Genomic DNA, 25,919 nt, shown 5'->3' on the forward strand with positions numbered 1-25,919 from the left:
CTCATGAGTGGAAGTGGAAGGGCAGGCACAGATCTTTTCACACTTGTGATCAATGATAGGACTTGAGGAAATGGAATGATGCTGAGTCAGGGGAGGTTTAGATTAGATATCAGGAAAATACTATTCATCCAAAGGGCAGTTGGGTACTGGTACAGGCTTCTCAGGGAAGTGGTCACAGCAACAAGCCTTTATGAGTTCAAGAAGTGTTTGGACAACGCTCTCAGGCACATGGTGTGATTTTTGGGTTGCCCTGCATAGGGCCAGGAGTTGAATTTGATGATCCTGATGGGTCCCTTCTATGGATGCTAAATCTGAACCAGAGTGCCTGTAGCTATTACAGGCTACACAGAGCTCGATCCTGCCTGAGAGCTAGCCTGAGAAATTCATAGGAGGATTTCAAAACAATCCTCAGAAACAGAAAACAGCCATGCCAGGTGCTGTTTGTCTGTCCTCTTGTTTTCCTTGCAGGAGAAAGTCAGGAGGTGGTGTACACCACTGACCAATGATGGTGATGTAGTAGTTTACTAACCAATAAGAGTTTCCTTTCTGTACTTTCCACGAACTAGTCTATAAAACAAGTCTAAAGGAATAAACTAAGGAATTCTCCTGATCTGACTCCTTGAGAGTCTATGTCGCCTCTACCCAGCCGTTCCTAATTAGAGCGACACCCTTCCAACTCAGCTTATTCTATGATTGTGTAATAGAAAAGCAAAAGCCATGCACACAGACAAAGCAAAACAAGGAATTAATTCACTGCATCCTGATGGCAGGCAGGTGTTGAGCCATCTGCAGGAGGGCCTGACCCCATCCATCCGTAATGGTTACTTAGGGAGACAAACACAAACACAGAATCAATTAGGTTTGAAAATACCTCAGATATCATTGAGTCCAACCTTTGACTGAACACCACCATGTCAACTGTCATAATGTCAACATCACTCAAAATGTTCCTCCCCTTCCTCTTTCTCTTTGGTCAGTTTTGGTCTCCTGTCCCAGCTGTGTCTCCTCCCAATTTCCCACACACCCCCAGCCTCCTTGCCAGGGTAGCAGTATGAAAGAAGAAAAGGCAGAGTCTGTGTAAGAAGGATCTCTACAACATCTCTAGATTATCAACTCTGTGTTCAGCACAAATACAAAGCACAGCCCTGTATCCGCCACTGCAAAGAAAATTAATTCTACCCCAGCCAAAATAAGCACAAAACCCCACCAGTAAGCAGAAAGAATATGTCTGTTTTGTATAAAGCAGAATGTCATCAGCTTTAGGACTGCTTCTCCAGTTTGTCTTAGGAAAAGGCATATTTATGTAGTCTTATGAGGTCTGCCAAAATATACATGGCAATGGAATTGGGGCTACATGATCTTTCAACTCAAACTATTCTGTCAGTGTATGATCATTATATAATAACACTAATTTTTCATTTCTTCTAGATAAAGATCTTGACAAGCTCTTAAAAGTCTTGAAAAGTCCAGACAAGCCAACTGAGTGGGCAGAAATTTGTAGAAAGCAGTTCTGCAAAGTCATGAAAACCAAACCAGATAGCATCAGTGGACCAAGTGAGTATGAGTTAAGAGGTTTAACAAAGAAAGCAGGCAAAATGCCACTAGTAAGCAACTCTTCTTATTTTCATTGAGGAGTACATTATCTATACAAGTAGTCCATAATTTTGTGTTGATTATAAAAGCCATTTCAATGGGATGTTCCCAAGAAAATAAGGTTTATGCTTTTATGTCCTATTTTTCTCTTTATGACTGTTATCCCTTTATGTTGTCAGTGAAATTTGACAGAGAAAGAGGGCTCAAATACAAGTCTTTGTTACAGATCTCTAAAGGGTCCATTATTGAGCTGTTGAGAAAATGAAAAAGAAAGCCTGAAAGAAAACAGATGCTTAGAGATCAGTGAATGAGTTAACATGGATTGGGAAATTATATTAATGGGAAATTTCAATAAAAATATCAGAAATAAGCCATACTAAATATCAAAGAACCCATTCATTCAGGTTTTTCTTAATTTTCATATGCATTTCTAATGATCAGTGTGATCATGCAGGAGCATTGCTATAGCTCAGTTAAAAAAACAAAGTAGCCAAAGCAAAAACACAGATCATCTATATGACATAAATCAGTAGAATAATTCCCTTGTGATGTCATATAAGCTTGCGTAGCCATGAAGAACCAAGATGTTCTCAGAAATTGCTGGATTCCTTTCCCTTAGGAATTCTGATTATGGTCAGATGGTCAGTATGTAGTCTAACTTGCTTATAGGTGCCCAAGGTTTCCCTTTATATTATTTAGATAAGCAATTAATACAACTGGCTGTTGCAAAGCTCTTCAGTTCTGTATCTGCTTGGAGATATTTCAGAAGCAGCAAAATATCTGCAGCTCTGTGGTTTAAGACAGCATCATGTTCACTTTCACAAGAAAATCCATTTTACAAGAGACAGTTGTGCTACTGTGTATCTTTTGCAGCATGTGAAGCTCTCCCAGATTTCAGAGGAGTGAGTGACTTCAGTCCAGATGCCCAGAAATCAAAGCTTTCTCAATAGTTACAGATGGAGCAATCTCCATGGTTTACAGAACAAAGATGTACACTTGTGCTTTCTGTACTGGGCCCATTTTAAGGGGGACTGACAGGAACAGGAGTCAAACCAAAATATAACGAGCAAAGACAACATTAGATTCAAGGACTGTATAGTGTAATGTATATTGATTTGTTTAAAATTTTCTGTGATCTGGTGTCACGATTACCAGATTCTGAATCTGTAGAACCTGCTTGAAGTCCATCCAAAAATTCTTGAGCAAACTATACATTATCAATATCTCTAATTCACCGTTCCCATGTTGATTACTCTCCCATTAACTTGATCAATATTTTTGTGCTAAATGCTTTGGTAATGCATTGCTTTTGGGATGGCCTTAGACTGGTGTTTTCTCTGCTAAAACATCACCTCCGACTGTAGCTTTTAAATAATTTCTGTGCTCAAACATCAAGATGCAGTTTTGAAAGGCTTTATTTAACTTCTAAAAGGGGATACAAACCTTCCTCAGGCTTGCATGTCTTTTAATGTGTTAGGACTGAAAGTCTGGAATTTTTTTGGTCTCCTAAAAGCAAAACATATTGTAGTTAACCAGCTCCTACAGTCTGTTGTTCTAAGCACAATAAGCTTCCAGTCATTCCTTCCTTAAAGGTGCCACAGATTTGTGGGTGTTAGGGTGTATAGCTCCTAGTTTCTTTGGGTCACTTATCAGCTAGAGAACCATGGTCAGAGCCTTTGGTTGTCTTGGCTTTTGGAGTGCTCATTATAGTACTTGTAGCCTCCCTGAAGTGTCCTTAGTACATCTTGAAAATAGCTTTCTGTGTACAGGCATCTAAGATTTGGCAGAAAAAGAAGCGAGCAAATCAACTCCTCTGAACCATAGCTTAGATTTATGTAGAAAATTATTACTCTGTATGAATCTAGGCTTAGCCTAGTGCATGTTCAAATAGTTCACATGATTGAGAGAGAGGTGGCTTATGGTTTTGCGTTTTTTTTCTCTCTTGAACTCATCTTGACTATTTTAGCCATGCCTTTTTCAATTATCTTCTCCTTTTTGTCCTTCAGATATGGCAGAAGGCATTTCTGTTGTTTGCCATTCCAGCAACTTCTTTTTTCATCTGTTCCCAGTTAATATGGTATCAGCAGCTGACTTCTGGACAGATTCAACAGCCTTATTTCTCTCCCCTTTTAGGAGACTTTGAACCCAAAGCAAAATAAATTAAGGGTGTTGCAGAGATAATATCAATTATATGCTAACATTCTTCCCTCATAATGAGATATTCTGTTCCCAAATCCTATTCTTCTCAAGCTTTCATATGTGATATGGATAGGGATAGTAAATTCAGCTAAAATTACTTTCTCCATAGAGTCTTTCAGATTTTCCATCACCTGTCTCTCTGAGGATCTGGATTTTGTTCTGCAGCATTCTTTAGGCCTATTAATTTACCTCCAAATCGTTGGTTTTTTTTAAAAATAAAAATCAACCAATCAAGAAAAGAAAAGATAGCAGCTCTTGATCTTGCATGTGAGAACTTACAGTAAAACAGGAATTTTCTTCAGCTTTCGTAAATGAAATGTTTGATGGAAGCAGAGTGGTTACAGTCAACACAGTGTTCTGGAATCCTTTAATATTTTGTGAACTCTGCATCATCTAAGATAGCTCTATCAAAACCTGTTGACAAAAAATACAATGAGTCTTTGAGGCAGTGTCATTGTGATGTATGTGTGCTGCAGCCTTTAGCAATTGCAACAAAAACTTGAAGCTAACTACAGGATTTCCCCATAGGATAAATAACCAGTGACTGTTGTGTGCTGATTTATTTCAGGATAACAAAATGCTGATACTCTATTTGCAAAAGAAGCTTTTAGAATAATATAGAATAGATGTTTGCCTTTTTATGTCCTTGATTTTCCAAGGAAGCTTGTGTCAGAATTCAAATGGAACAGTGGGCCTTTATGTTATGCAGAAAGAACAATTTCAGAGCAGAAATTCTTTCTTCTGTCCCCCAAATCAGTTTGGAGCCACTCTAAGCAGTGCAAGTGCATGTGAATGTGCATGCAGGTGTGTAAAGATTTGGTTTGGATTTAAAGGGCTGTTTTTTCCGTTAATAAGGAAAATATTTGAACATTGCATATGTTACATAAACATATATCTCTAATGGAAGCACTGACAGAAGTTTTATTATCTTTTCTTCTTTTCAGAGAAAATGTACATTGTTCATTTGTCATTTTAATATATGATAATTGAAAGTCCTCCTTGTTGCCATCAATAATGAAATTGCTGACTCTGTTTTTCATATAGTTATTAAACTGAAATATGGTTGATGGAGTTAAAAATTTCTGACACTACTCTTGCAAAAAAGTAATCTAAGATTATCTTAGAATCTTGAATTTCTAGCCTCTAACTGAAGTCACAGAATCAGCTGAGTTGGAAAGGACCATCAAGAACCATTGAATCCAGCTCCTGTCCCTGCGCTGGACCATCTCCAGGAGTCACACCTTGTGCCTGAGAGCAGAACTGCTTTAAAATAATCCTTTGTATTTTCTTTTAAAAGCCTCTGAAACATCTGGGTCATAGAATATGATCCAGTAACACTAGTTATATTAGAGGATTTAAAAAAGTCTGATGCTTTTTGCATCTTTAGACCTTTTTTGGCTTAAAACTTTCAGAGTAGGAATTAGGTTAGTGCTTGTGGTTGTTACCTATTGAAACCGTTTTAACCACGTGCTTTTTCCAAAGCAGTGTTCTTACCCAGTTTTGAAGCTGTTTCAGTTACCTTCCTTTTGTACACTACTTCTTCAAGGAAAAAGAAAATCCTGCAGGAATCTAGGTGTTTTATGAGCATACTACAGTAATTTAAGATATTTAAAATCATTTCCATTTATTTCATATATGATTACACACACCTAAATTAAAATTCTCTTTATTTTGACTCTTAAAAACTTCCATACTAATACAGTCAAGCTACCATAATTTAGGAAAATCATAATTTTCGCTGTGTTGGTAGGCCACATAAACTACCTGAAAATTTTGGCTTTTACAGCAATACTGACTATACTGTACAATGAACCTGCCTAGATGTCATTTGTCTTTTTTCCAATTAATGAAGAATCACTGAACCAGTTTCTACAGTGTCCAAATGATTCAGTAGTAAAAGACAAAAATTTAAATAGCTGATTGTCATTTCACATAAATGTTCCTTTGGAAAAGGCAGTGTCCTCCCTCTATTTATGTATTAATCACATGTGTTTTGAGACACATTCTTGTGTGTCTTTGTCCCTCAAACTTGATTAAAATATTTTCAAAGATCCTTATAGGTACTTAGATAAATACTTTCAAATGGTGGAAATCAATTTAGTACTTGAGTTTCAAAATACTGCTTAGCAGCTGAACAGTCACTTCTATTAACTCAAGCACTGAATTGAAGTATTCACCTGTTAGGTCAAACATGTGGATGCCTTATGACACAAAGGGAAGAAATGTTCAATGTCCCAACTTGGTTTAAAAATTTCGGAATTATGGGACATTTTAGTCTTAACATAGCTCCCATTTATTATTACAGTATGGCATATTTCAGTAATCACCATACTAATAGTCCTGCAGTAAATATATAGCTAGTTACAAATGTAAAGTCTAATTTCTGCTTTTTGCTGTCTACAGTTTCAGGAATAGACACATTTGCTCATTTTACACAAATATTTGCTATGCTGCTTGTGGGCCAAATTCCACTAAGCATATTAGTGAGGATTAGTGTGTTTGTATATTCTTCAAAAAATAATAAATTGTTATTCTTCTATGCAGTAAATTGGTTTTTTTTAGCCCCATATGTTTTATTAACCATGATTAAAAATAGCTATATTATATTTAATTAGCAGTTTCTTTTCACTATAAGAGTGCATAAGAATATAAATTACACATGTAGTTTTTTAGTTTTAATTTAGTAGTCCTTTGCAATGCAAAATTAATTTTGTTACTGTTGGAGTTGGAGCTCTAACTGTAAATTCATGTTTAGCTGTTGTACTGAAACTTTTTTTAGCATTACACACATTAGTTTAAACACAACCTTTTACAAACTTTTTCTGGACTTATTCAGTGTAAATCAATTTCTGTAAATGTTTTAGGCAATTAATCTAGACCCAAAAAAATTGTGATTTAATTTTAGTATGTTAGCTTAAAATAATTAGAAAAATACTCAATTGTCTTTATTATATAATCTTTTTCTTCATTGTTTTTCTGGCATAACAAGCATCAGACTGTGGGTGGAAGTTCTGTCTTACTCCTCCTCCTCATTCCCAAAGGAGCTTGCACTGCTCTTTAACTGCTTTTCATCAGTTTTCCCATCATCATGGCTAGCTCAAGAGGTTTCTAGCTTTCTCCATTTCCACCTCCAGCATGTGTTTTTGCTCTGCCTCACTTGCAGTGCTGCAGCTGCTCCTGCCACTGTCCGCTTAAAGGATGTAGTGGTACTGGGTGTTCTTTATGATCCCTTCCAACCCATGCCATTCTATAACGCTGTGAATATTCAGTTTAAAACCAGCAAACCCACCTGGGCAGTGGGTGCCTGGAGTTATGTGCAAGAATGGGGGAACAGGAGCTGAAGCTTCATTGCTATTAACTGGAAGTGCTGCCGGGGAAATGGTAGCATGGTCTTTAAACAGGAAATCCCACAGGTAGCCGCAGTTGTTACTCTCTAAATACACTCCCTTGCTTTGCATTCTTGTGAGAAGTATCAGTATCCATTCTATTTATGGAGTCAACAGCAGCTCTTTTATGATAGCATTTACTTATTAAAAAAGTTCATTGTTGCTATCCTAAATTCCTAATATGGTTTACCTCATATGGGCCTCTTCTATGCAGGTTGTGTGAACCTTTCTCATAACATTTGTTTAAACTTGTGTGGTGTCACATGTTCAGTTGCTATAGCCTCAGACTTGCAGAATGGAGGAATCAGGGACAGTTTGGATAACGATTTGTCACCAAGAGTTCTTGCTAACTTCCTGGCTAACACCCTTTCAAGGTGGGAGATAAGATTTCCTCCCTAGTGAACAGATACCAGCATCAGACTTAGCTATGCAGTATCTGCAGACTCAAAGCTCTGTAGCAAGAAATTAAGAACATTATGGTCATCATTAAATGCAGATTTCCCAAATGAAATACTCCTATTGCATAAATTTAAGTGAATAATTTTTATCTTATGATGGCATAAGCCTCTTTATATTGAGGTTTTTTGGAAACAGCCCTTAAACTTCACATGCTTTTGTTAGCATAATTTTGGGATGGCATCAGCTTTTTGTTCTATGTGGGTTGTTGGGTTTATTTGGGGTTTTTGGTTGGTTGGCTGGTTTTGTGGTTAGTTTGTTTTGTTGTTTTTCTTTCCTGTCTCCATACACAAGCAAATGTGTTAAGATATTATAGTTTAATTATAGTTAATTTTCGTTTCATATTGAAAGCATGTAACAAATTCTGAAGTAATCATTGGAGGATATAAAGATAATATGAGATTCTCTTTCTGTTTGCACTGAATATATTCTCAATAAAGCTATTAAAATTTAATTTAAGTTAGGAATGGTTTTAGGAATGTAAAAGTGCAATGCATGTTTTGAGTTGTTCTCCCATAAAAAAATGAATAAATATGCAGGAATTTAAATAGCTTTACTTTCCCACATATTGTCACTTAGTTAGGTGACGTATTTCCATATTTTGTTGCCTCTAATGTTTTAATGGGTTTTTTCTTGCAGTTTTGGCAAAATTAATTGAAAAGTTCGTGTCACATCTTTCTGAAAGCAGAATAGATTGTTATTTCAGCATGGGAAGCTATAAAGGTCAGTCTCCTAATAATTTATTGCCATGCAGCCTCTTCATATTTAAATTGCCTTTCTTCTAAATGTATCTGTATCATTTTGGGGGTTGTTTAAAATGTACTTTAACAGCTCAGAAATTCATTACTTCACTGGTGGGAAATACCTCACTTTGGAGAAGAAAATGATGTGTTTGAGTGAATAAAACAGATAATTATTAGTGATGGGCTTTCACATTTCTATGTATAATAGAAAAATGAAGATGAAGAGTAGGTGAGGGTGTGATTCAGAGTATTTGTTGACACCTGTTATGGATGATTTGCAAAGCTGGTGGCTTAAATATTTAAGATGGTGTAAGCAATCTGACTCACGTTTTGAAAGCTCCACAAAGATACATACTTTATATACTTTATATTGTATTAAAGGATATGTATTTATTATTGTCAGAGTAATCTGAGTGTTAGTTTTATACAGATATTGTGCTTACAGCCAAGAATAAAGGATGAATGATAAAGCTGATTTATTCTGAATGTAAAGTAATGTGTTTTAATACTTTGAAGCACAGGTAAAATTAGAATATTTAGAACCAATGTTAATATCTGCTGGAAAATGCACTTTCATTCTTCACTGTTTATCCACAACTCTTCTCTCAGGTTGTAGTTCAGCCATTTAGACACAGTTCTAACTGTGGAGAATCAAGCCTGCTTTGGGGAAGAGTCTGTTATTTATACTGATATTTTACTCTCCTATCTATAGGATGCAAATATAGTATCCTTGGAGACTTGGGGCCTGCCTCTGAAGTTTCAAAGCATAAAACCCCTCTAGAAATTTTCCAAGCTGTCTTTCTTTTTATGTAGTGGCTCTTACCTTTCAAAAGCTTGCTAACAGGATACCCTTAATTTAATTTTAGAATCTCTTTGTTTTATGAAGAAAATTGTTGATGGGACAGTTATTTCTATCATAATTTTATATTTTCTTGAAAGATACTGGAAGTGTTTTGTCTTGTCCTGTTTTACTTTTCAACTTCTCATGAGGCATAATGAGCAATAAAATAATTCCATGGACTCACAAGGTTTGCTAATTACATATTTCTGAGACTTCCTAATTCAAATAATAATTTTGTCTGTTCCTTCAAAAGCTTAAAATGCTAAAACTAACTAGAGGAAGAACAAAAATCTGACTGTGCATCCTCCAAATGGATGTCTTGCCCAGAAAAGACAGCAGTCCTGTCTTCCTTAATTATGATAGCTTAGTGCTTCCAACTAATGTAAAAGATCTCTAAAGACAAACAGTAGGCCTTATGCCATTCACTTAGTCAGCTACCTTACTTTTAATCCACTCTCCTCAACCTTTTGATCAAAGATGGGATTTAAAATACATTCAGGATGGTTGAACCTAGATCTTCTATTTAATTGATTTCACCATGAACCACTGATTAAATGGAGGTGGCATAAACATTGCATTATTTCTCTAAAATTTAATGTCAACTTTGAAAAAAGACCAAGTTTGAAAATCCTGTGACAATTGCATCTATTCAATTAATTATCTAGAATGAAAAATCTGAAAGAATAGATACAGAAACAAAGATAACATAGTGAAAAGCTCAGTTCTTGCTTTTCTTGAGCCTTAAAGATTTTCTTTTAATGATTAACTAACTCATATTTCTTTTTGCATTTATGAACAATATTTCTTTTTGTATTTTATGAATGAGGGGTTTTTTTGGGTCTTATACAGGCACTATTGGACTTTAATTCTGGTTATGTTTTGTGTTCAGTTATCAAATAAAGGCTACAACATTTGTAGGGTTGTCTAATGAACAGTTTCCATGTGCAAATGTTTTTATAGTCCATGTGCTTTAATGAAGACAAGTTTGGAAATGGGAAAGTGAGAAGTCTTCTCAAGGGTAGTCAGTAATCTGGTGGTAAGAGGTAGGCAAAGGACTGCTGGTGCCTTACTGAGTTCTTTCCCCGTCAGCAACAACATTATCATAGACTTCTTTTGTGAAGAGCTCTCCAGCCCAGTAAAGAGTGTTGTTCAAGCAAACAGCACATTTCGTCAAAGGTTTATTTTAACTTTTATAGAAAAACAGTTATTAAAATGTCATAGCACCTTTTCAGGCAGGTATAGCAATAAGGGTTAACCAGGGAATTTAGTTTAGACCAATAAATTCATGCTGATTGACATGAAGCAAAAGTCTGGCTCTAAAACTGAATCTGTGATCATATTCTAATTCTGCTTTGAAACAGTAAAAGGGCATGATTTTAAGAATCAGTCATATATCTAAATTTTGGGTTCTTTTTTACATCATAAAATAAACAGTATGGTCTTCCTATGAAGGAATGTTAATGCACTTTGAGAACCCAGGTATCAATTATGCTTCCTATGTTTGTACCAAAGGGACAACAAAACACACTCAAATCTTTATCAGACCTTGTTTGTTTAAAATTAGATTTCTCACTGATTGAATAACGATTGGCCAGATTTCTGTGCATTTGCCAAGGTTTTCTGGTAGTCCTTATGAAGCATTGCAATTTCTTCAAGGAGAATTACTGAATGCCATGTTATTTCACAGTATTGTTTTCATATGCTCCTGTAAGAGCCATCCAACCTAAATTCTAAAACTAGTTACAGAGTTTTTTCTGTATGAGGTAAAGCTAGTGAGTTGTTAGATGATAACATCTTTCTAGCTTCACGTATAAGTAAGCCAACATGAACTTGGCAATTGTGTGTGTCCACCATTCTCTTACATAAATTTGGTTCTGAGGAACTGAAAAACAGTTTCTAATTGTTGTTTCATTTCAATGAAGAAAAGTCACATTTTTCATGAAAGTGGATTCAGTACAGCACATACATATTCAGCGTTTATCATGTTTCCTGAAATGAGAATTTGATTATCTTAAAAAAATGACAACTTTGTAAACCTGTAGCTAGTTGTAATTAGAATAACACAGTCATCCATCTGCTATGGATCCCCTCAGGATTTCAGTCTCTTATAAAATTTGCAAATATGGAAAAATTAAATTAGATTGGGTTGTTACCATTTTCAAGATAAGAGAGAAGGAAAAAATATCTGATAAAACACTATGCAGTTGCAATGTTCAGTTATAAACAGTAACACAAATTTTACATGAAGTTTACTTTCTGCTAGCAGCAATGATACTGCTGTGACGTTTATTCAGATGACTGAATCTGTGTATATGTTAATGATCTGTCTGTCTCCTTTTGTAGAATTAATAATTTCTAGCTTGCTTTTATTTTTTCTTTCTCCTTTACAAACCCTAAAACACTGAAAACCAAATCATTGGTGTCTAGCTGTAATAGGTAATAAAATGGCAAGAAACTAAAATTTGCTGTAGTAGTAAAATTCCATAGATTATATATTAGGGATATGAAGTTCCTAAAATAGCCTCCTGCTCTTTCTGTTAGCAAATTCCAGTTCAATATAACAGAAACGCTTTGTGAAAATGTCGTATTTTTCTCAAGGTTTCGATAAACCCATTTAGAGGAACTATTCAGAGAAATGTGAAGTCATCTAATGTATTGGTGTCTTTGCCTCTTAATTGATCTCCATGGTGTGTTGCAGACTCTCCAGACTTGGGACTCCTGAAGCGTTTTGTGATCAGCAGAGTTTTTTTGGTGGCTCTGCTTTTGCAGATGACCTTGCAGTCAAATCCTCTGTTTCCACTGGACTTTGTCTCTGAAACAGCTCTGTTGTGTACTGCCAAAGGGACAGAACCTCAGGGATTTCAGGTCTTGGCCATAAAACTCAAATATCATGGTGTGTTCCTTCTCCTAGATGAGCTTTAGTTCTCTGACAGAACAAAATCTCATAGAAACTTCCTGCCATTTATTGAGCTCTTAATCTTTGAGGGGTCAGGTGGGTTGGGTAACAAACTGAGAAATTTAAAAAACACCAATGGGAAGGTGTCAGTATAGAGCTGTTCAGAAGAAGTAGCAAATGAGAAATATGGGATTACATCCTGAAATTGGGCTGAAAGGGAAGGGGGTAGGAAGGGAATTCTTCCATTCTTTCTGAATCATTTGATAAATGCAGTTCTTCAAACTGTCCACCATTTTGAAGATGCTGTTATCAGAAAGCATTTTACCCATTGCCAATTTAGATAACAGGACTGAAAATGTGGTTCATTCTTAATGAAGCTGTTGCCAGAAACAGCTTGAGTATTCATGATGATCATTATATAATGAAGTTCTAGATATGAATATTTTGGTCTTGTATTGTTATGACAAGACTACTGATGACATAACAGATACTTTTGATAGTCCAGGTGGAATTACACATGAGATAACCTCTAAGAAGCCATCAGCATTCTTCAGCAGTTGCTCTTGGATCTTGTTAACATTGTGTTCATTCCCAGTTCAAATGCAACAAAAGTAATACTTTACTTTGAACAAAGGTTTTTTTATAGACAATTCTAACTGAATATGAGGTCAGTCAGCCTGAAGTGTTCTAGATGAGTAGCCTGGTTACAGAGATGACATCATGAAGAAACAGTAGCAAAATGGCGTAACAGAATATAGAGAGAAACTCATAAATTTTGCTCTGCCACAATTCCAAATAATGTTTAAAATAGAAAACTTCCATAAGAATGTCAGGATGAGAAAGGATAGTTACTGACAAAGCATAAAGATTAATATTGACTGCTTGGGTTTCTGCCAATGGGCAGGGTCAGTGTGTAGTACTTGTTGAAAAGTAAGTGAAAACCTTCTGGTTTGTTAACAAAAATAATAAATCATAGGAAAAAATTACGAGTTTCACAGTTTCAGTTTATATGGACAAAGCCATGGACTAGAAATCTGATATCAAGTATACCTATATACTTATAAGTATTTTAAAGCATTTGTGGGTATTATGCAGGTGGTTCTGGCTATCTTGGTATTTTCAGATGTTTTCAGAATCTTTACTTAAATATTTTCTTTGAATCAAAAGTCTTTTTCATCCATAGCAAGAAACCTAATCTTTCTTATTGTCACTGAAGTTAAAATTTAGCTTCCGTTAGAATATTCTGAAGATTATTTATATAGACATAAAACCATTTGGCCTGGACATCAGGAAGTGAGAAAGCTAAACCAATAATGTGAGTGACAGCTCTAGTAATATTCTTTACTTAGGCCAAAAGGGAACCCAGTGGTGTCTTTGACAGAGTGACAGCACTTTAAACAGGGAAATAAATTAAATATTACCCAAAGACCACACAAGTTACATGAAATATGCTGTAAGGCTGTTTCGGCGTGGCATCCTGTCATTTCAGTATGAATGTGATGTAGCCCATTTTCTGACTCAAACATATAAAAGCTTTGTCACAGTAAGAGGGAAAATGAATAAAAACCAATCTTTAATATAAATTATATAGTTAGTTGAAGTGTAGGCTGATCAAAATGAATGTCACAGGACTATGGATGGCAGTTAACTTGCGCTGCTGGAGTGTTTTTAGTTATAGACTGAGTTTAATAATAATAATAATACATCCTTGCCTATGGGAGTCATGCCTCATGGGAGTCTCTTTTTTGTGCTCCTGAATACCACAAAACATTTTGAAAAGTGCTGCCCATTGAGGTGCTTTCTAAGAATTTTCTTAAATTGTAAATCAGCTCCTAGGGAATTCCTATATCCTTCAAGTCACTAGTTTAATTTTGGCTTCTGTTTTACAGTGTTTTCCATTTTTAAAGAAGGAAGTGTGAAATATCTGTTCACCATAGATTTTTTTGCTTTAAGACAAATAAAAAGGAAGCTGCCAAAGTATCTTGTTCATTCCATTTAATAATAGCCAGAGTGCTGTATCATATTATTAATTCACGGTTCATAGAGGTGGTCTAGTCTTTGAGGATGAATGGGATTCTTATTTAGAGAACTGATTTTTCTCCATGACTTTTTGTTATAAAGCCTTTTGTGTTTCGAGACAGTTATATCAGGTGTATTGAAAAATATTGGTCAAAAACCTTTTGTATAAAATTAAGTTAGTGCATTGAATCACATGTATGGGCATCATCACAATAATACAGTCACAACAAGCAAGCTTTTTGTCCATGGATTGCAATATGTAGTATTTAAATATTCCACTTGTTTTTCATAGCATTTTTCTAAGTCTAATTTAAGGTTTAAGGTTTCTAGGTCCAGTTTTTAATCAGTGGGAAGTAATCCTCTGAGTATTCTAAATGACTTTGCAGTGTTCTTAAGCCTACTCTTTCCAGTTTAAGTGAAAAACAAAAGGGAAAATAAAAACTTTTGACCCATGACAAAGAAGCACAATTTGTGGATTAGCAGAGTACGGAGCTGTAATTATGTCGAATACAGTGGTATCTGAAAGCAAGAGGTTTTGCCTTGATAAAGTACTGTGTGATAGAGAATTATTATTCAATCCAGACTTCAAGTTAATTTTATTTTCCTTCACAATACAGAGGAAAATATCAGAGGGAAGTGTGGTGGGGAAAAAAGCCCTTTCCAGCCACTAAGAAATTGTTACAACAGAGGAGAAAAGTTAATGAAAATCAGTGAAGTGAGTTGTATTCTTTCAATGTTAATGGACAATGAGCATTCAGTACTTGTAAACTCTTACAGAATGGTTACTGGACTCACACAGTGGGTTGTGATACAGCTTTTCCTCATTGCACCGTTGCTAGCCTGGGATACCTGCATTTCCACCTCAAAATGGAAGCAGGACTGCATTGGAGCTTAGAATTAGAGACTCATTGTCCTCCTTGCCCTCTGCTGCCATTAAACCTGGTGGTGTTAGGACTGAATTAGTCATTAGCCATAGCAAACTCATTTAAATTCCCCCTATTTTCTAGGATGTATATATGCCTCTTGCCTTCCTACTTGCACACACAAACTTGAAAATGAATTGATTTAGTTTGGCAATTGCAGCCTGAGTAAACAGGTAACTTGGAACAAGAGCTGTTAAAAGTTATGAATATTTCAGTTATTTCTGTGGGATTTTAACTGAAATGCCCTGTGAATTTATATGTATTCTTCCAAAGATTGCTCTTCTGGTGTGCCATGCAAAAGATATTTGAACTTCTGTTTTTGGGTTGCAAAAAACCTCTGTGATGTAGGTTTACTGTTTCAGTCCCACCAGATTATTGAATAAGATCATTTTACTCAAAGAGCAGTAGATTTTTATTATGTATAATGTCAAAGGTATAAGGTTAATTTCTCACAATCATAACACTTAAATTATTGCTCACTGTCAAAGTTATAAAATAGAATAGGGTTTTATTCTTTCCATACTTCCTCTGCTGAATTTTATTGCTTCATTCTTGAGTGTAATTTTGCTATATTATTTTCTTCATAAAAATTTTAACCTACTGCATCTCATATGACCAGACAGAATCTTCCTTTTGGTGTTTTTTTGTTTGTTTGTTTTGCAGTTTTTTGTTTTGTTTGGTTGAGGGATTTTTGGGGGTTTTTTTGTGGTTTTGTTTGTTTGTTTGTGTTTTTTGTTTTGTTCTTGTTTTGGTGGGGTTTTTTGGTTTAGTTTGGTTTTTGTTGTTTGTTTGAGGGTTTTTTTGCCTTTGAGTCCTTTCCTCTCTGAACTTGTAACTATTTCATCTTTAATGCCTTAGTCCCTGTTTGTGTGCCAGGAAAATGGGGTGTTTACCTACATGAATAACCAGGGAATCCTTCACTTTGATTTCTCTGTCTGAGGATATAGGAAAAATACATAAGAAGTTACTGTGTGATCTACTTAATTAGATTTTTACATTCATCATTTACATGAATATAATAACTGCTGCTACCATGTCAATTATTTACATATTTAACAAATGTCAGTTAATAAGGGTTATAATAATATAACCCTTAATAAAAAATAGTTAATAATAATTTCCTGCTGGTTTTTTTAGTAGCACTTTCAAAGAAGTATATTAAAGGTTTATTCCCTCAGCTTTGTAACTCATAATATTATTAGACTTCAATTTTTATCTGTGATATAGTTATCTTAGATGATAACATGTACCTTATAGGGAAAATGCCCATTTAAAATTTAATTTAGAATTTAATATTTTGAGCAAATTCAACATCAGTGGTTGCTTTAAATCATTATTTATTAATTTTTCTAAATTAAACAACTGAAGAAAATGGAGTATATTTTACTGTATGAAAAAATGCATGTAAATACAGGATTTAATTAATTTTTAAATCATTCAGTTCTAGAGTTTTCTGTGATTCATATCAAAATAGAACTTTATTAACAAAAGTTGGAATTACAGCTAGGAAATTTTGAGGCCTCTGGAATGGAAGAAAGTGGATCAGAGTAGGCTGCCTTCTCTGATTTCTAGACCGGAAAGGATAAAATTCTGCTAAGATATGGGGCTGGAAAAAATGTCTCTTGCCATAAATCTATTGATAACTGTCATGATAACCATACTAACCATGAAGATTTCCTTATAAAGAGGGTGATTTTGATTTTAAAAAAAGTCTGTGAAGAATGCAGATTCTTTATGAATCCTTTCCAAACACTACCAAAATAATTTTGAATAGGAAACAGTTCTCCAGAATTGGTATTCATACACGGAAAGAGCTTTACATTAGCATGCAGTTCAAATAATATTTCTTATGATACTTTATTTAATTTATTTCCTTTTGTTTTAGCCATGGATGCAGATGTGAAGAAAGAAAATCTTTCATCTGTGCAGCAGCTTGGTGTTGAAATGACAGTCAGGTACATGGTATTAAAATATTTCCCTGGAGTATTTCTAGGATTTGTTTGATTTTCATGGAATGACTTTAATAATACTTAATCCATCAACTCATTGCTTTATACCATTTAAATCTAAGATAAACTTTAAGAAAATTAATTCTAACTGGAATTGAAAAAGGTATTAGTACATAATTAAATTATCTTTACAGTTTATATATGTTATTATCCTCTACTTTTGTAAAGACTAATTGTAACGTGCTAGTAAGATTTACCATAAATTTGCATTATCCTGAATTATGTATCTTTTTTTCCCTCACATTACTTCTCTAAATGGTTCTGTTTAGCTAAGCTTAGTTATATGCCATTTAAACAATCTATTTGGCTGGTAATTTGCAGAGCTGCGATGATGGAAAAGCTTAGATGTCTATATTTCTACAGATTTAGCATTAATGTTTGAATTCTGATCATAATAATTACGCATACAATAATTATATAAAATTCTAAATATTGTGCATGAAGAAATGGAGTTGTGTGTATTAGAGTACTTGTTTATCCCCAGCCCAGTCTCTTAAAACTGAACTAAAGGGAATTTGAGTCAGGATTTGTAACAATGAGCAACAGATGGTTGCTGTGTATCCTTTCTAGATAGACCATAGAAAGTTATATCTACAGCATAGTTTTAGTGATGAACAATTTTATGACAGTTTAACTTTTAAATAAAGGTTTATTAAATATGAGGTCTTCTTTTTAAGGAATTTAAAAAATATGTAATCTTTAAAGAGTTTGGTTTTTTTTTTAACTTTTTGAAATAGATACGGAAAATACTTAAACTTACTAAAAGAAGATGCTGAAAATGGGCTGTGTTTTGTGTTAATGAATTGTGAGGAGTTTCTGAAACAACAGCGAAGAACTGTGGTGTCTTCACTTCGTATCCTTTCCTGATGGTATAAGTTCTATAGTCTTCTAATTTCAGTGGAATTTGACCTCCTGGTTTGTACTTTTAATAGAGGTGTAGGTGTGTAACATTTATGGAATTTATTTATTTTTTTAAAAAGAACACTTTTACTTTGAAATTTTGTTAAGTTAAATGCATACCAAATGCACTCAAGAAAATATTCACCTTTTTGGTTCCCATACTTTGTTAGAAGTGCAAACCTCATTCATTTTTGTCATCAACTGTTTTGGAGTGGGATCTCATCTTTGAATGTGATGAAGAGCCCACAGCAATGTACCTTTGAACATTAATGAGTATTTCTGGTACTCTCACAATCCCAACACTGGTAATGATACTGCCCATATAAGCGTAATAAATGTGATAAGAAGATGTAGTCTGATCATCAGGAGCAATTAGACTTTTGGTTCTTTTGGATCTACTGTGGAGCTTCTTGTGAAAAAAATAAATCAGATAACAGCTTTTCCACAAGCTTTGCTATATTCTTTTCTGTTAGATTTGCATACCACTATTAAATTATACTTCAGGTGTATTAAGTCAAAATGTGCCAAATCTCATTTTAAGGCTTTTCTTTTACTTTTTTTTTTTTTTCAATAATTTTAACTCCTGTTTTATTCCTCCACTATTCTCCTTTCTTGCACTTTATAAGCACACTTGTTTTGGTGCAGGTTTTTTTGCATTTGCTTGCTTTTTGTTTACTTTTATTGATTTAGCTTGAATACATACGAACTGAAAAAAATTAGTATATGGGGAAAACAGCTTAAATTTTTTCTCTTAATTCAGTTTGAGAGACAACTGTGTCTTGATGATGCCTTCTGTGCAGCTCTGCTCCCCCTGGCTATGTCTAACAACCCAGCTCCCATCACTGTATGTCTGGGCCTGGGAAGGAGGAAAGCTGTGGTTGATGCAGGAGAGTGAGGAGGAGATCTCTGCCCAAGTTCCTTAACCTTCCCATTCAGGCTGCTTGCAGGAGCACTATGCAGGTTATGACTGGTTTGCATCTTCTATTTTCCTCATAATGTCAGGGGACAGGGAGAAGACACTGATGTTTCTTCAGCAATTTTCACAGCTTCTTGTTTCAGCATTTCTCTGGCAACCAAGACTGCATTTATCCGTAAGAATTTATAACCTATTTCTTTCTGAAAGGCTGCTTTGAAAGTTTACAAATGAGACTTTATTAATCTCCTTAGCTTGGTTTTTTTGGGTTTCCTTGTTTGTTTTTGTTTGTTTGTTTTTGGTTTTTTTATTATTATTTTTTTTCTAATATTTTATATTATATTTTCCTTAAGGCCCCCTAGCTAAATACATGACCCTGAAAAATTCATGGGATAATGTAGGTCTGTTATTGGGTCAAATTTTTGTTTAAAAGGAGAGAAGTAGCAGGTAGACTAATAGGAAGACAATGATTACGAATTTTAAAGCTGGCAGTAAAACGAACTTTGTTAGTGGCATTAAATTCCGTGTGGAGGTTGTGATACTGCTGAATGACCTTTTATTTTAATTAGTTCAGTAAGAGAGCAAGTCCATCCATCTGATTTTTTGATTTTTTTTTTTTAGTGACAGTTTTGAAATTTACATAATACGTTTGAGTATATTTAGTACGTTTTAAAAATTATTACTGCAAAAATACTCTATGATTGACAATTCTAAATTGTCAGTATTCTGAATTGAGGTTGTAATATAGGAAGCATCATTTCTATCTTTCATTATGGGTCTTCACAGCTATTTAAAATAAAACCCTTTGTACATTCTCATGTTGTCTTGAATGTTTTGAACATAAACCCTAAACTATAGTCTCTATCAGAGAATTCTGGGGTACAAGAAACACAGACTAGATTCTGTACTTCTGCATGGAGGCTTCTGTAGTAATACCAAGTGATCTGTCTTGTCACCAGAAGAGAGGATGGTATTGGTCCGTTCGGCACTGAGTCTGGCCTGAGGTTGTTCCAGCATAATTAAATTTGTGTTGAAATTTGTTCCATTGTGCAAGTGCTGAAAAACCACTGGTGCCAAGGGTAACTGGAACTGGGAATTGATATTCAGAGCCTTCCACAGTGATAAAACCTCTGCTCCTTTTGCTGCACATAATAGAATTTCACTCATACCATCCACACATACTGCAAAGATATGTGCACTCATAAAACAACTTCAAATATCATGGAAGTTCTGCTCCACCACTAAATGGAGGAAAAAATCCAACAGAAATCAGTCTTTTTTTCCCCCCTTTGTTCTCCTGCTTAAAATATAACAGCAATTTCTCCATCACTGTTTTGACAATTAAAGCCTGTATACATAAGGAACTAGACTGCAAATGCACAGTAACAATCAAGATATATTTATCAACACTTTTCTTTAGTTACCTACATGTTTTTCTTGATGGAAGTACAACCTATTTTGTTTATGCTGTTTCCTGTCTCTAAAATTACCGGAATTACTTATCTTACATATAAAAATATATATTTTTACATATTGTTCACAGCAATATATTAAAAACCAGCACATTTCTGTAGTCTGTAATCCTGTTCCTCAATTTTGTTGATGATGATGTTGTTGTTGTTAACCAGATGCACCTGCCTGTTACAACAGTGGAATATGGCATCCACCCAGTCTATTTTTGCAGTGCCCACCACGTTGAAATGTTGCTGAAAGCTGAGTTGCCTCTTGTCTGTTCAGCCTTCCACATGTCTGGTTTCACTCCATCCCAGGTAACCAATCAAAATGTATTAAAGTATCATCAGTCTATTGACTTAAAGCTACAAAATCAAGAACACAGAGGAACCACTGTCCATTTTTCCTAAACAGTGCTTGTGTGGTGGTTATAAAACAGGGTAAGAGATAAGAACATGTAATGACTTAGAGATTCTGAAAATAGAAAGTAACTGACTCATAGAATAATACCAGTGTACTCGAGCTGATGACCTTTTATTACATGTTCATGCACAAAAATTGCTAAAAATAATATATACTAAATCCTCATATTTAGCATTTAAACAGAATATCTCATTTCCTGAAATAATTATCTCAATTTCCCATGGGAGAGAAATGAGTAATTTTTAGTAGTTACATACTAGGAAGCAGTTCCTGTGATATTAGAGAAAAAATAATTTTATATGAGCTACCATAACTATTACAAACAGGTAACACACTATTCTTTCGTATTAAAGAGGTGTTACAACAGAAGAATAATTATCTATAACACCAACTTTCATTTTGCTTACAAACAATTGTTTGGTAGTATGGAAAGCTATGGATGAAGCATGTTTGTAAAGATTGCATTCATGATGAAGGGTAAAGAGCTCCATGCAGTGAGTTAGATTGTCTGTGCAAAGGACATCTCGCCAGTGAGAAAAGGCATCGCTGTGCCAGGCAAGAAAAATACTTTTCATCTTATGCCTTCAAAATTCCTTTTTGCTGTGAGATTTCCAGCAGAAGAGACTGGCAGATGCCAGTGTGGTACAAACATTGCTTAAATTAGTCAGCTTGGGGTTTGGTTTTTGAGGAGAGAAGAGTTGCAGATAAAGGAATTTATCTCAGCATAGGAATAAGGTGCTTGTAATAAGGTTCCTGTTTTGGGTTGAGGAAAACATATGGGGACAAGCACTCCACCAGCTATTCTTTTGCAAGTTACACTGTTTTTTAATTGTGTAAACTTAGTAATAGTCTAGATACTGTTCTAAACTGCTAGCAAGGATTTTTTTCATTTATTTAATGAGTTACTGAAATGCCACTTGTGGGTGCCACTGTATCTTCTGTGTGATTTTACAGTTCTTCTGCAGCATTTAAAACAAAGTTTGAACTGTGGAAACAGCTCTAATATATTTAAAAGTGATTGTGTGCCTCAATAAATACCCCAAAACAGATTTACTCCCATACTATATTTGTTGTCATCTAATTAGAATTGTGGTAATTCTTCTGCGTATTTTTAAACACTTTAAGGAATTATTAGAAGAAGATTTGTGGCCTAGAACTAAATGAAATGTGCATTATACCTCTTAATATCTTGTAATTTAGAACAGGGCAAAGGAGTCACGGTGTTCGTACTCACTTCATTAAAAGAAAATGTGTCGCAGAGAAGGGCCTAACATTCATTTATAATGCAGAGAAGTACTTTAATTGAAAGGAAAACCCACATTGAACATGCCTTCATCACTGTCATTACCCTTTAGGCCACATTTAAAACAAAATCTTGAAAAAAAATCACTTTTGCTTTCATTGGTATTTGAGTTTCAACCTCAGGAAGTGCCAGAATATACTCGTACAAGTGAGATGCATGGATATAGGGTGTTATGTCGGTGTTATATCTAGTCAAACTCACTAGGAGTCTGTTCAGAGGCTCTGCATTAAAAAATGGTGAATCTTGGCTTCTTTTGTACTTTATCCCTTTTATTTTCACAACTGTGGTAATGTCATCGGGAAAAAGTTCTCTAATATAGAAAAGAGATAAAGCTGATCATTATGACTGAATGTATAGAATGATTTAATTATATACAACTTCATTCTCATCTAGATCTGTCTGCAATGGATAACTCAGTGTTTCTGGAATTACATGGACTGGAGTGAGATCTGTCACTACATTGCCATATGTATTTTCCTTGGTCCTGATTATCAAATATATATGTGTATTTCTGTGTTCAGACACCTACAGCAAGACATCCTGAAGCACACAGAGGCCCGCGATCTTCAGGTTTTTCTGAAAGTAAGAGTTTCTTAATTTTTCTACTGCTGAGGAGAAGCAAATCTCTGAATACTGAGGATATATACATTACTTAATCTGAAACTCGTACTGAATTTCACTCAGTCATTTTAAATGAGTGAAATAGTACTTTAATTTAATTTGTTCCCTGTAAGGAAATTATGTATAGTATTTTCTAGAAAATAGCTTTCCTACATTTTGGAATGAGAGATTTCTCATGAGCAAAGAAAATAGGCACATTAAATCATGAGAGCATTTGATTCAGTTCTCTGTATATGGGCTCAATCTCATTGAACAACATGCTCTCCAGAAAGATGGGTTTGCACTGTGGTCTCTTGCTGAAGCTTGTAGAGATGTGGCACAAAGCTGAGCAGCAAGCTGATAGTTTGAAGAAATACCAATTACTATGTTACCAGCCTCACAATTTCATATTATTTCCCAGTTATAGATTATGTTTGGGTCTGGGGTTTTTTGAAGGGTAATGCATAGCTATAGCTGTAGTCATAAATAGATACAGTATCCTACTCTTCTTCACAGGAATATTTTTGTCTTTTTCTCTGATCTTTTTTCACCTGTCAAAAAAATTTTGAGAACTAGATATCTGCATCATACTCTGCCCTAAGGATAATAGTTTTCTAACTGGTTTGCATCCAACTTACATATTCTTAAATACGAAAAAATATCTCAGCCCAATCAGCTTCCTTGAAAATGTTTGGTACACAGTCTAATGAATGTATCCACAGTCTAATTGAATGTATTGTTCTGTTTTCCCTGATTTTGGACATGTCTTAAAAATCTTGTATATTTTGATGGCATTATTGGATAGAATATGTAAAATATTGAAGAGAGAATTCATATTGCAGCATGCAGTATAAACAGACTAAAGTTTTTGCATAGTATTGTTAAATTAATGAGAAAAGAATGTAAATTAATGCAGTACTGGAATATTTGCAATTTATTGAGTGACCACTGCAGAAAAAAATGTGCATACTTAACTCGTCCTCCTTTAAGTCTTAATTAATTGAAACTAAAAAAAAAACCAAAAAACTGGAACTGTAGAATAGTTTGGATTGGAAGGAACCTTAAACATCATCTAGTTCCAATACATCTTCCACTACACCACTGAACCTGGCCTTGAACACTTCTAGAGTGTTCCACAACTTCTTTTCAGTGGCTCACCATTCTCACAGTAAAGCTCTTCTTCATACCTAATCTAAACCTACCTTCTTTGTGTTTGAAACCATTCCCCCTTGTCCTCTCTCTACATGCCATTTAGTTCCAGATATATGTGTGTGTATATGTATATATATGTATAAATTTTTATATTCCACTGTAGTCAGCCTTCTCACAGTGTATGAGGAGCAACTTGGAAGGTAAAATCTTACTTTCACTTGCTTCTGTGTAGAGGAGAAGAAATATAGAAACTATTTTGAATTCCTGTTCAGATGTCAAAGTGCAGTTTTCCAAGCCTGAGCAGATGCTCTCTAGAGAATTCTGTTTAGCAGAGATTCACAGTTAATACTCCAGAGGTACAACTTATGTCCACAGAGACTGGCTCCAGAGAGTTTTTTGCAGCACTCACTGCCAGCAGCGGTAATACTGATTAGTAGACGATGAGTATGCAACAGCAACAAATTAACGCTTTTTACCTAACCATTCTTTAGGATCCTGTGTTCTCTGGTGCATCTTCCTTATCCTTCCAATACATTAGCCATGAGGAGGAACTGTTTGTTTCCTGAGGACACTTTATTCTACTGTGTTTTAGATTTAGTAAGAATTATTCACTTGTAGTGGTACGGAACAGTTTATTCTATTTTTATTTAAGCACTTCAGAAAGATCTTCTTTTATCAATGATTTTAAAAATATACATCTATTGTTTTTCTTTAGAATCTAACTGGATATAAAAGCCACACTTATAAACTTATGCCATGTGCTGATGTAGAAACCTTCTTTCAAAAGAGTATTTTAATACCTGACTTTCTCTTAAAGCTTACTTTGTTTTGCTTAAAAATCTTCAATGAAATATTCTCCAAAAATGAGGTAAACAGTGTCCCCATGCAAATTGTTTAGAAAAAAACTGCCTGGAAGCAAATAATGCCAAATCTGTATTCCTAAATAAAACATAATAAAATCCATTTTAAACAGCCAGGCTCTAACAATCAGAACAAAATGAGCTATCTTTAGAAGCTTGGAATTGATTAAATTTGAGTTGTACTTTTTTTTTTTCCCTAGCTAATAAATGCTTTCTATGTGTATTTGTGCAGGAGGAAGCACTGCATGGATTTCGAGTGAGTAATTATTTAGACTACATGGAAAGCTTGGAGGAGCTCTACAGACCAATGCTGCTGAAAGACATGAAGACCATAAGAGCACAGAATACATAGATGAAGCAAACAAGCACTTTATTTTACAGTTTTGATTAAATCCTTTAAAAGGATGCTGATTTATTGATTGATTGATTGATTGATTGATACATCAGTCTCTCCTAAAATCTGCCAGGCTGTTGAAATGTACATACTGTAAAATAAATGAGGGGTTTTCATAATATAGTTTTTCAATAAGACATAACCTACTTTTGGTAGCCAGATTTTCCCTGACAGAATATGTGCACAGCCTCATTTTCCGTTAGCAGAAGGCAGCTTCAGAAGCCACCTGTAGGATGCTGAAGTGTCTTCCTTATAAAGCCTTGAACCTGTTCTCAGCTCATTGTTCTCTTTGTCATCTCCTTGTAGCACCATCCTAAAACCTTCATATTTTGCTCAGGTCTGACAAAAGGATTTATTTTTTATATCTAGGCATAACTGCTATTGCGTATTCATATGCATGAAAAGTCAACAAATGAAAATGAAATTATCTGTTCCAACTTTGTGCATAATGTTGAGAAAATGGGATGTTCAAATATATGTTCAAAATATGAAAAAAGACTTGTTAAAAGACTTCTGTCTTGTTTTAAAAAAATAATTTTATGTAATAAAGTATTATTAGCCTTTGTTCTGAATGAAATTAGAATCTTTAAAAATTATTATTTGGGTAAAAAAGAAAATACTGTTTTCTCAACACATGTAGTAACTTTTTCTTTACAGAATGTCCAGAATCTCAAGATATTTTGATTAGAAATTAATGATAAAGTAGGTGTTTTGGAAGTCCAATGGAAACCACAAATGTTGAATTTAGCTTTATCCAATATTGTTACCACATTCCTGGGAGACAAACTAAACATTACGGCATAGTTCCTGAAAAACAACTTTTCTAGATAAAATGGATATATACGTGAATTGAGCAC

At 34.6% G+C, this 25,919-nt stretch overlaps 1 protein-coding gene across 3 annotated transcripts in view; it reads left to right on the top strand.

The window, feature by feature from the left end:
* The window catches only part of TBC1D32 (TBC1 domain family member 32), a 74,889-nt gene extending 49,375 nt beyond the window's left edge, over positions 1-25,514 (top strand). For all 3 annotated transcript variants that reach the window (XM_088052931.1, XM_088052932.1, XM_088052934.1), the window contains exons 27-34: positions 1,429-1,554; positions 8,274-8,357; positions 16,942-17,011; positions 17,803-17,918; positions 18,902-19,056; positions 20,507-20,647; positions 22,450-22,638; positions 24,901-25,514. In XM_088052931.1, the coding sequence (XP_087909057.1) occupies positions 1,429-1,554; positions 8,274-8,357; positions 16,942-17,011; positions 17,803-17,918; positions 18,902-19,056; positions 20,507-20,647; positions 22,450-22,638; positions 24,901-25,020 (1,001 nt within the window). In that variant the 3' untranslated portion in view covers positions 25,021-25,514. The remainder of the gene's footprint in view (positions 1-1,428; positions 1,555-8,273; positions 8,358-16,941; positions 17,012-17,802; positions 17,919-18,901; positions 19,057-20,506; positions 20,648-22,449; positions 22,639-24,900) is intronic.
* The last annotated feature ends 405 nt before the right edge of the window (positions 25,515-25,919 follow it).

The sequence above is a fragment of the Pseudopodoces humilis genome, chromosome 3 (genome assembly GCF_049639895.1).
Source record: "Pseudopodoces humilis isolate 2021_Gansu_Grassland_sample_001 chromosome 3, ASM4963989v1, whole genome shotgun sequence".
Classification (NCBI taxonomy): Eukaryota; Metazoa; Chordata; class Aves; order Passeriformes; family Paridae; genus Pseudopodoces; species Pseudopodoces humilis.